This window comes from Cygnus olor, chromosome 1 (genome assembly GCF_009769625.2).
Source record: "Cygnus olor isolate bCygOlo1 chromosome 1, bCygOlo1.pri.v2, whole genome shotgun sequence".
NCBI classification, from domain to species: Eukaryota; Metazoa; Chordata; class Aves; order Anseriformes; family Anatidae; genus Cygnus; species Cygnus olor.
The window spans coordinates 4535162-4547335 of NC_049169.1; the positions used below are offsets into that span (position 1 = coordinate 4535162).

Consider the following 12174-nt stretch of genomic DNA (forward strand, 5'->3'; position numbering starts at 1 on the left):
CCTGAACAGTTTCAAAATCGCCCAGGAGCCTTACAGCATGCCTTTGAAAATCATCATCAGATGCTTTCACATGACTAATTTCAAAAAACTAGAGCTATCCCACCACCAGCTATGATCCTTTCCCAGTCGGAGAGGAAAAAGGGTATTTGTGGGGGTCAGGATCCAGCCCAAAGGTCTCTGCCCACCACTGCGAGATGGACGGGTGGGAGGGCCCTTCAAGAAGCACAATATCACTGCCTCCATCGCTCTGCGAACCAGCCTCCACCTCATTTACTATAAACAAACAGGCTGGGAGTGAGTTCTTGCTTTGATCCTTCAAAGTTTTGGGTGCCCCAAGGTCTGTGCCTAGCAGGAAATTAGTCAAACATCAATGGGAACCTACAAAAGCAAGAAGTGAGCCTATCCAAGACGGAGCTGTTATCGAGGGCAGAGGCGAGCAAAGACACTGTTTGGATAACCCTTGCTCGGACACCACAGCTCTGACTTGTGTTGCAAGGCAAATATTTACCTATGGCCTAAACAAAGTCAGCGTTTCAAAACTTTGTTCAAAATACTACATAACCCCAAGCCGTTTCCTTGAACTTGTCTCAGAGAAGGGAAGATCTTGTGTCTGGTACCTATGCAGGCTGTTCTCAGGAGACAAGCAGGAAGAAAATGAAGCACCTGGTCTGCTTAATGGTTTTGTACCTCATTTCTGAAGTAGGAAGCTTTGACCTCGTTATCGACGAAATCCCAGATGTGAGTATTTCCAGGCAGGGCCTAGGTCTGCCTTGCTTGCTGAAGTCCAGATCAGTTGGAGCTGGCTTCAGTGAGGGCGGAATTGGGTCATTGCTTCATCGTTCTGCTTGTGCCCCATGAATTCTCTTCTACTCTGAGCTGTAAATAGAATTGTTCTGATAATTGGTTTTCACCTGCCATTTCTAGTGTTGTTTTTTAATATTATTAAAGCCGGGATGTTATAAGTATAACTCCAATTTTCTTTCCATCGGGATTCATATTTTTAACTCAACTTTGCCTTCTTCTGGTGGTTTTAACCTTTAAACATTCAAGTGGGCTTCTATGTTCAGACCCTTTAGTGTGGTTTAGATCCAGTTTCCCTGGAATAAGCAGCAACCCAACACTTAGTTTTCTTTGTGGATGGGGTCTCCTGTATGGGCCACGATGAATTTCTGCAAAGTTTCATATGAACTCATTTTTTTGTTAACAGGAATTCAAATATACCATTAAGATCCCATTGACTGTACATTTCTTAGCAGAAAGATAGTTTATAGAAGAGCATGAAATTGTTTAGGATAGATAATATAATAAAAAGAAGTTTAGTTATAGTTTTGACTTGAAAGCTGAGTCCAGATTTAAACCCCTAGACTCCCATGAATTTATATTTGAGTGTCTATACCTATTTCCAAATGAATTGAAAACTCTGTTTCAAATTCAACTTTCAAGTGTGTATTGCAGTATTTCTATGAAGTCAGCAGGGATCATACAAAGCTTTGTTTTATTTTGCAAGATTAACAACAAGAATTAATGAGAAGGGATATTCTCTTGTTCTTTCTTCTTACAGAACTCTTCATGACACAGTGAGATTTTCATCCTGTGTTTATGATTCCCATAAATATTCCAGAAAATATTCTAGAAAAATATTATGGAAAAAAAAAGTTCTGTGCTCCTTTCTAACCATAGATATTGTATCACTTTAATACCAATGTGCTTAAACAATTTAAGTTAATTTTGTGCAAAACTTTGCATGTATGCTATCATTTAAGTTGGAGAGCAACTCATGAACTTAAATTTCTTTATTGCCATAAATTAAACTGCTAAGAAAGTTTAATTAAGGGTTTTGCTGTGGTGTAAAAAACACACTTCTAATTGAATCAGTGCAGATTTGCACCTGGAAAAGACCTGATGTTCCTTTGCTGTCAGTGGGTCAAACTTAATTCCCAAGTATAAAATCAGAGACCGTTTCTACTGGTGTGAGCATAAATTCTCTAAACTTGCTGTTTTAAGTGAGATCAGTATCTGAAATGTTGAAGTTAACATAGATGGACCCATTCCAATGGTAATCTGCCTCTTGCTTTTTATGGGCATTTCAGTATATTAAATATTACTCATTGTTTCAGAAGAAAAGGTTATAAAATGATAGTAAAGGTCATGATGTTTTAAGAGTGTATAAAGCTAGTTGGCCACAGAAGGAAACTGAATGTATGAATATGCAGCATTTTGGTCTGAGGTAGTTTAAACCTTTGCTCTGCATGTGCACCAAGGGGACGTAAATTCCTTTTGGAACTCAGAGTGCTAATCAGCAACAATTCAAGTGATGAATCAAGTTGTAAGACAGCAGCAACACCTCTTTCTTTCCCTTTCTTTCTCCTCTAGGAAGTGGAAAACCTGATTGACGTGGAAATCGAGGGATTCCCTCCAGTCTCCAAGACAAGAAATGGCAGGTACCAGGTACAGTACCATGAAATGCTTCAAGAAAAGGGAAGCAATAATCCCTGGGAGCTCTTCCCAGGCAGCTTGTTCCATTTCAAGGGTTGTGAATGCGCAATCAGGTGGGACCTGCAAGTCCTTATATACATTAAGACCTCCACATATCTTGTTGGGAGAACTGCTGCTACCCTTTCTGTAGTACCTAGCACGTGGTCTTGTTTTATATCTGAGCTCCTAAAGTAGGAACATAATACAGATGATAAACAGTGGACATAATTGTCAGATTTTGTGTGTGATATTTGTGGGGTTTTTCCATGAGAAAATGGAAGGCAAGAACTTTTAACATTGGCAACGTATGTTCAAACCTTCCAGTGCTGCAGATAGTCCATTCATTCATATTTAGCTCAGGTCAAAAGAGTGCATTACAGTGTCACATGGGAAATGATCTGGTAGAGTCTGAGACCAGGGAAGAAAATTTCTTTCCAGCATGCTGATGTGTTGCAGATAATTGTACTCTGTCAGCTTCTGGAACAGAAGCATTTAAAACAACATTGCAGGAGTTTTTTTGTGTTTTGCATGGTAGTAATTAACAGAAATAATAACGATATCAGTTATTTAAAGATGCTGACTTTTTTTACACTGAATGAAAACAATGACGATCGTAGTGGACCTTGACTTCCACCGTAGCTCTAATGTTGCCTTTCCTGAGCTTGCTCAGTATAGTAAAAACAAAAGATCTTCTTGAACAAAGTTGGAGTTCCCAGCGTCTTTGAAGTTAAGCCCAGGCAAACATGATTCATCTTTATCCTAAGGCTTTTCTTTTTGAATGAGTGTAAATGTAGTTTATTGACACCTAAAGCTCCCGTTACACTGCCAGAAAGATAAATGATTTTAACATAAATATGAATTAAGCCAGTTCAGATTTGCCAGACCACTACTTAAATATTGTAATGAATATCTAAGCAGAAATCCTCTCTAGCTGCATTTCTTTGGGGCATCATTTCTTTCCAATATATCTATATTAGTGCTGTATATATTATGTTGTCTTTGTCCCCAGCTTTCTGGATACATAGTGATATAGACATATGTATGCAATAATTTGCAATTCTACTAGTGTGTTTTTTTTAATGATACCAGTTATTCCTTACATCCATATATTATTTCCCATTCTTTACCTATCAAACGAGTCTTTGCAAACCAGTAGAGTGAAGATCTCAGCTGCAGGATGAATTACCCTTGTGTTAAAAGATTAATAGATTAATAAATGAAATGAACTAGATTAATGAATGAAAAAGAACTAACCAAACCATCTCGAGACTGTAGCTTTTGGCCAACAGTGGATACACAGTTATTTATTGTCTCTCATTAGAGGAAGACTATCTTCCAAATTATTGTTTTAGCAGTACATTTTCCTGCAGTGAGCTCACTAGCCCATTGGCAAGAAAACAGAGGTCCTCTGTAGCCCATACCAATGGGCCATAAAGAGAAAGAACTGGCTTCTAGATACCAGATTAAGTATTTTGTTGAAAAAAAAATAAAATTGTTCCTGAGTAATTCCAAAATCGCTGTGTCTCAGGTATGTGAATGGTCCTTGTGACCACAGAAACAGACCACAAAAACATTCCAACCCTGATGGGCTGGAATGCAGGTAACCTTGTGAACCTCTGTGTGGTGGAGCAGCACCGTTATCTCTGTTTTAGAGATAATGGCGCTTGTGTCTAGACTGCAAGGCAGGATGTTCTGTAGCAGGCCTGGTCCTGATCCCAGCTGTACAGAGCCTCCAACTTGTGAGATCAGACCTAATTTCTTTATTGTTCTGTCTGCCTGGTTTCTTCGCCATGAGAACCTGCACAGGAAGGAAATGAGGAAGGAGTGAGAGGGTGGAATCATAGAATCATGGAATGGTTTGGGTTGGAAGGAACCTTAAAGATCATCTAATTCCAACCCCTCTGCCATAGGCAGGGACACCTACCACTAGACCAAGTTGCTTAAAGCCCCATCCAACCTGTCCTTAAACACTTCCAGGGATGGGGCATCCACAGCTTCTCTGGGAATCAACTTGCTGGAGGCATCCCGTAGATAACCTAAAACCCCTGCAATCTCTTTTAATGCATTACCTCTCATAATACACTCCTTCCTTAGACACCATGGCTGCTTCCTCCCCGGACAAGACAGAAGGAGACGGGGTCAGCAGCCCTGGGTAACAGGCAGTTTGAAGTACCTAATATTTAATTTGTGATAGACTGCATAGCAGTTGCAACATTCATGCACAGTGATTTGAACAAAGATCATACTGAGGGCTAAATATCCATAGCCTGCACAGATAACAGGAAAAGATGAGTCTCAGTTCCCTGAAGATAGGGCTCTGAATCTATTAAGACCAGATGCTTAGAGCAGTTCCTGAGGCACTTCTTGTCTCCACCCTAATATGCATTTTACCATACATTAGGTGTTGCACAAGGTATTGTTTCAATGCAGTGTGGTCATCAGCAGATTTGGATGTGGTGTAAAGGAAAATATCAGCCACAAGTCTTCATTTTAGAAATAGCATGAATCTCACGTGCCACAGAAGTCTCTTCAAAAGCCATATTTTCAGTAACCACACCAGCACTAAAACCTGAAGTGTAATTATCTACAGCTTTGTCCTCTTGACCTGTTGGAGTGGCTACACTCTGCAGCCTTTGAGATCCCAAGGGGGCTGGTTGGCCCACCCCATGTCTGATCAGTAACAGCAGCTGTGGGAGTCACTACATGTACAAGTGATAAGCTCGTGTCTCCATCACTGCCTCCCCCTTTTCCTCCACCCTCACAAAAACAATCAGGAAGGAAACTTGGGCATCTTGAAAGCTTTATGCGGGTGAGTTGGAAACCCTGAGACCCACTGAAAAACAGAAAAGTACCGCAATTAAAAATAAAAAATCCCCAATGTACTAAGGTACCACAATTAAAATTAAAAAAAAAAAATCCCCATTGTACAAATTCAAAATTGAATTTGTTTCATTTGAGGTTTGTTTACTCTTAATTGGTACCCACAGTTGTGATGTTTCCTACTCTAAGGATATGTCTAGGGATAATAACTGTTCTGTATAGCAGTCTGATTCTTTATCAGATGTGAAGGGTCCAGTTCATTGTACAATGATGTTTGTAGGGTTTCATGACGGACTATGCAAGGATCAACCCATCATGTTTTGCAGAGGGTATCTACAGTGCCATGAACTTTCAGAGCCTGAAATCCCAGTCTGAATGTTTCAGGTGGAGCCTGTACAGCTGTGAAATAAAAACCTGAATGTGTTCTCAGTGAGATGGAAATCCTGCAGTCTATCTGTCTGGCTTCAAAGAATCCTTACAATCATCTCATTAAAATGATCTTGCTACGACATGTATCACCTGTTATGCAGCCCTAGATTTTTCTGGTATATAAATTAGCTCCAAACAAAATTACTAAATGCATAGCAAGCCTTATATGCACCATGTGACTAAAGCAGTTATCATAAGCATCTTCCATGGTTTGGGGTCCTTTAAGCTTCAAGTACTAGCTAAAACTAAGATAGGATTGATCTGTTTTTGTATATTTTCATAGTTTATCCATCAGTATGTGAAGTAGGCTCCTGATCATCATCAGTGAAGCTGAAGGTCTTATTTTTTTTGCCTTAATGTATGCATCTAGTAGTGTGTGAGATAGCAGAAGGAGTCCAAACCATCTTATGGGCTGTCAGATAACAAAACCTACAAAAGCCTCGTGACCTCTTGGAACCCCAGCTGACAGCAAGGTGGGCACCCACTTCCCTAATCAGTACAGTCAGTGAGGTGTAGGGCAGAATTCATTCAACCAAGTGAAGATATCTATTTCCAGATGAAGTGAATCACTCCATTGATTCTGAAGAGCTGAAGTTGCGCGATTGTGACAATAAAACCAATGTAGACAGCTGTATTAAGCAATTGCATCTCTCCCTAGAATTAGGTGAGCCAAATCCCATCCCAGGGTTACTCCTATGAGTTTAAGTTTCAGGGAATTAAACAGAATGATTCAAATGGCCGCAAGATGTCACCAGCCAAATAGAAATATTCATATGGCAGGAAATAAAAACAACCACTAATGAGCATTGTTTCAGCTCATCTAAGCAATGCATGCAGAACTAACGTTGCATATATAAAAGTGTATAAATTGATGTAACATCAATTACATAATAGATTTATATATAAATACTTATCACATCCAATTCAATAATATAAATAAATAATCTATAATGTAAATAAAAACAAAAAGAGCTAAAAAATTCAGGGTTTTGAGGTTTTCCACTTTTCCCAGAAAGACAAGAGATTTTGTTGTTGATGTTAAAAGCTAGGGTTTCTGCCTATGACTTTTTGCCAGCATGTTTTGTTTTCACAAAGGATTTTTTTATTGTTGAAGGAATACATATGTTCTTAAGAGAATCTTTTCTTTTTCTCTTCATATGATCAAATAAAAGAAGAGAGCTGCCTTTCTGTTTTGACAGCGTCTAAGTCACAGCTGGCAGATCACATGCTCCAAGATCCCATGTATAAATACATAAAATAAGACAAAAGGAATCTGCACACCATGTCTGAGAACTCAAACTGATTCTGATCATTTTGGAAGCAGCTTTTAGATAGTTACCACTGTCCAAAACAGCCACAATCTGTGCTCTTAGCTCTGCTGAAATACATTCTCTGTATTTTTCTTTTGCAGAGAAGCACATCCGACTGGGGGTACGTTGAAGATCTGGTGAGTTTTTCCTTCCTCTGTGGAAAAATATTGAACAAAGTGATTTTGTAGTTAACCGTATTATTTTTTTTGGAAATCAATCCTTTTGTTTGTTCAGTTCCTTGCTTTTACTCCTGGTTGGGTATTAACCTATTTTCTTTAAACAGCCGACTGTTTGCATAATGCTGTTTATACAACTGCTCTTGGAGGGAGAAGAGTATGGTAAATATGAAGAAATAAGCAACAAAAGTGATTAGACAAAGGCAGATTTTAATATGCCAGTTTAATACTGTTCTGCCACAGCTATGGTTTAACCATTTACAATACTAGGTCAATATTCAATGCTTCAGGTCTTTTTTATTTAGGACCTTTCTTGAAAATAGAAGCTCCCTCTTCCTCAATATGTGATGTTGAAAATTACTGTGTAACAACCCTTCTATGCTGAATTACACCTACAGTCTTTCCAAGGACTGATTGTATGGTCAGAAGCAAGGAAAGTATTCCAGCTTAACAAATTCCACCTTTCAGATGAAATGTTATAATAAGCTATATTCAAATGAGTTTCCTGCCACTGTCACAGTGGCAATGAAATATGGAAATGTCTTAAAATGGAGTTTGTGATCCATCTGGCTGCCATATTGTAATGAATAGTGGTTGAAAAAAAGACACCGAGACTATAAAGGGAGTTGATACTGCCCTAGAATATATTTTCTATCTGTGTCCCAGATTTATAGAGTCATTTTGTCAATTACAGGTGGAGGACGATGACAAGATAGGTCTTTACAGCTACAAAGTCCAATCCACTATAACCTCACGGTTGGCCAACACTATGATCCAAGCCAAAATGGTGAATAACGCAAAACGGTCCCAGCACATAGTGTTTGATGTACAAGTTCCCAAAGGAGCGTTTATTGACAACTTTACTATGTAAGTAGTGGGCAGATAACAACCTTGTGCTCTAGTAGGTTCGATAATAAGGGAGAACATAGTGGGAGGAAAATATTCATAAAATCAAAATACCTCATTATTTTCCAGCTTTGGTGTAATTTAAACACACTTTCTCAATGCAGAAGGGCTCATGTCATTGTATTATCTGTCTGTCCATCTCTCTGTCCCTGGTAATTGTTGGGCCATTGGCCAATGTCAACAAAATTTGACAAGAGGACAGAAGTCTCAAATAGACTACCTGTCTTGTGCAAATTGGCACCAGATCAAAGCAGAGACCCAAATGAGAGCCCTCACCGAACAGAAAGCAGGTAGCTTGGCTCCATATGCATTCAGAAAGGCAGCAGCCAACTGTTGCTTGGCAGACACGTACTGATCCATGTTTCAAAACAGCTAGGACATGAGTAACTACCTGCCCTGTCCAAAAGATGGGGAAGGTGAGAAGGAGGTGGGGGAGAGCAGTTCCTCCTCAGAGTACAATGGCTACATGAAATAAAAAAAGTAGGCAGGGAAAAAGATGCAGACCTACTGGAACACATTAATTTGGGGTTAAGCAAGAGCCTTATTAATTTATTTCCCACCAGCTTATAAAGAGATTAGATTTCACTGCTGTTTTTCTAAAGTAGAAAAACAGTCACTGATGGTGAAATTGTTTCTATTACAAACTGACTGTCTTCTATCTCCTAGGGATGTCAATGGTATAACATTTACCAGCTCGATTCGAGAAAAATCTGAAGCCAGAAGAATGTACTCTCAAGCAAAAGCCAAAGGCAAAGCTGCTGGAATAGTGAGGTATAAGGATTTTGGCATATAGATACTGTACTAAACTTACTCATATGAGGACTGAGCTGGCCTATTCCAAGAGGAAAGAGTTGAGGGAGGACCCTAGGAAGGAAAAAAGGTTGGAGAGGCAGGTTTTGCTTACTTAGAGCAACTCTGATAATTAACTGTCAGGGACTTAACTTGCATTTCTGCTTTCAGCTTGATAAAACATGTTGTGCTAACAGTTCCCTGGTGTAGTCCGCAGTTAGAATTGGATTCACCAAATGCATAACTCTAAACCAAAACACAAAAAAAAGCTCTCTTTCTCCTTGTATTTTCTCAAAATAATGCCACAGCTAACTTTTCAGGAGCAATGCCTTGGATATGGAAAACTTCAAAACTGAAGTGAATGTGCCTCCGGGAACAAGGATCCAGTTTGAACTTCACTATCAGGAAATGATTCGAAGGAAACTGAGCTCCTATGAGCATGTTATCTCCATGAAGCCAGGACGCTTGGCAAAGCACATGGAGGTAAAGTAGAGCTGGTGTGTGTAGGCAGCACCCCATGGGTGAATCATTCCTGAGAAAGCAGCCAAAGTTCCTGTGAGCCCTACAGCAGGGCATTTCTTCTACAGCTCCTTCCTTTTATGTGGTCTTGATGCAAATAGCCTCAAGGTCACTGCACAGGCCAGCATCAGACACTTCAAGACAAGAGCTGTGTAGCCACATGAGTGAAGAGCAAATGTGTCCTGCCTCCTCCTCTCATGATAACATGGTTGGGCATCTCCAGAGTCGTGACCGACTAAACGTCACAACCACATGAGCAAAAAAGATTTGGTCCATATATAGCCTTGTGTAAACTTTCCTTGACTAAAGGAAAACAAACAAGGTTTGCTACTTATTCAGAATAGGGGTTTTTACAATAATCCCAGCTTCATGAGATAGTGTCCTATGATAGCAGATGTTCTCTGAATGACAGTTCCTCCACAGCTGGCTGCCAAAAGATAATTAGTTTTATTCTTACCCTCTTTCTTACACTCATCCAAGAGTGTCCTCCGTCATCTGTCAAGAGGCAGGATTCAGGGCTAGCTGGACATTTCCATCTGGCCGTTCTTACGGTTCTGTATCATAAATGCATTCTTCAGCTTTCCTTGGCTTCAGCACAAGCTGTAAATGAAAGTTTGCTGCTCACATTTCCTTGGTGCAGATTGTGATCTGTTTCAAGTTTTCCAAAGGCCTGAGTTAGTCTTACTGAAAAGGACACCATATCCTGCTTCCTAGTAGACCTCCTAACTATTCATTAACACAAACAGAAAAAGTCCTTATCTCAGGCAATCCAACCAAAAATGAAAATACTCTTTGTCCTGTCAATAGCATATGTAGAGAGGAAGACTCATCACCTAACATTCCTCCTGGCCTCAGTACCCAAAGCAGGACTTAGGCAGAGACATTTCATGCTTTTCTGCTTTCAGCATATCACCCTTGACTCCTGCCCCAGTGCTTGCCACAGGGAGAGAGAGAAGAAGAAAGAATGAACATTTCCAACAAACTCTTCTAATTTTGGACATTTTTTTTGGTCTTTCTGTCATGATTTGTTTTCAGTATTGCATATCCCCACCCCAAATGAAATTAGCCCTACAGGAGCATTCTCAAGAGGATCCCACCCTTCTTGTGGAGTTTGCCTGTGGAGGGTTTGTGGAATACCCAGTGTGCACAACACTGGCACTGCACTGTACTAAATGTCCTCCCTCGCTGCCTCTAGGTGGATGTCCGCATTATTGAGCCTCAGGGACTTCGCTATGTACATGTTCCCAATTCCCTCGGAGATCATTTTAATGGAATCACCACCATCTCCAAGGGAGAGAAAAAGGTAACAGTCACGGAGTGGAAATAGCATGAAAACTTCAGTTTTCACATTTGTTACTACGCAGTTATGGTATTTTCTCAAACCTGCTACACGTATGGAAAAATATGACAAAAATATAATATTTTCAATATTGCTACCTAGCTGTATGTACAAGATGTTCCAATACCACTGTGAGAGCAATACAGAAAGAGCATGTAGTCTGCCCGTCTTTGCACAAAGCTTTCATTTGTAATTCTGAAAGAGCAGTACACAGGAATTGCTGGATGTGAAAAAGGTAGGTGATGAATATCAAGTGGAATAACCACTCTGGAATAACTCCCTAATCTCAGTTTCAACTGAGAACATCTGCATGGTGAATTATTTTAGGACTGCTCTTTTCCTTGACATTCTTAGCCTAGCTATCTTCAGCATAGCTGTTGTGTATAGATAAACCTTCCAAGAGTAGAAAAAAATTTCAAGAAACTTCTAGCGATGACTCTGATAGGGTACATCTCCTCTCACTTTTAGATAGAGATCTAACACAAGGTGTGTGACTCAGACCCCAAAATCAGTTTATATTGCTATAACACTATATCAGGCCTTGATCAGGCCTTTCAGGCCTGTTCCTTGATATCCAGGCTCAGCTTCATGTCTCATTCACACACATTCCTAGTTTAGCAAACTAATTCAGAGCTAATGTGAACAGATATCATTGGAGAGAGTTTAATCGTGAATTTGAAGGCGAATAAGTGAATGCTAATTCAGAGTAAAAGCGAACAGTAATTCAGCTGCTTTTATGGCACATTCTTCTCAAGTCTGAAGGCACTGTTTGTTGCCGTTATTCATCTTTATTGTCATGGCAATATTCTTAATAGCATATACAAGGGCTTTATAGCAAAATATTGCCAATAGTCCTGAGTATTCATAACATTGAAACAGAGAGGATGTTTCACATGTTCCAAAGACCTTACAGTATAAGGGAGATGCTGCACAAGCACTAACTCTGAGTATGTGGGAAAGTTTGTTTCTGGATACATTTATTATGTCTTCTTAAGAAATTTTATGTTATCTAGTCAAAGCAGAGAAATAATAACATAAAACCTGCAAAACCAGTCGCAGGACTGAAAATAATTGCTACTACTCAATTTACAGACAAATGAAAAGCTCTCATTTCTTCAGAAAAAAAATAAATGAAAATCAAAATATTTATAAAATTATGAATAGTTTCAACTAAGAAAATGCTAAATAAGACATCATATTGCTTACTAGAAATGGTTTGCCTGGCTCTGATAGAAAGATTTGGTGCTGTAGAAATGTGTCACCGTGTTTGAGTCACAGTTGCTGCTACTGAATCAGCATGTCCAGGCAAACCTTAGCATAGTTTTTGTTCTGAAGTGACAAAGTCAATTTTTCACTTAAAACAAGTGTGTAAATAAAGAAGGAAGAAAATCTTTAGTAAAATAAGATATTT

The 12174-nt window shown here is 39.4% G+C and overlaps 1 protein-coding gene across 1 annotated transcript in view; it reads left to right on the forward strand.

Moving 5' to 3' along the window:
• The first annotated feature begins 446 nt into the window (after nucleotides 1-446).
• The window catches only part of ITIH2 (inter-alpha-trypsin inhibitor heavy chain 2), a 29323-nt gene continuing 17595 nt past the window's right edge, over nucleotides 447-12174 (forward strand). Inside the window, exons 1-7 of the mRNA XM_040546638.1 lie at nucleotides 447-738; nucleotides 2374-2448; nucleotides 7136-7171; nucleotides 7905-8077; nucleotides 8783-8887; nucleotides 9226-9388; nucleotides 10620-10727. Coding sequence (XP_040402572.1) covers nucleotides 655-738; nucleotides 2374-2448; nucleotides 7136-7171; nucleotides 7905-8077; nucleotides 8783-8887; nucleotides 9226-9388; nucleotides 10620-10727 — 744 coding nt within the window. The 5' untranslated portion in view covers nucleotides 447-654. The remainder of the gene's footprint in view (nucleotides 739-2373; nucleotides 2449-7135; nucleotides 7172-7904; nucleotides 8078-8782; nucleotides 8888-9225; nucleotides 9389-10619; nucleotides 10728-12174) is intronic.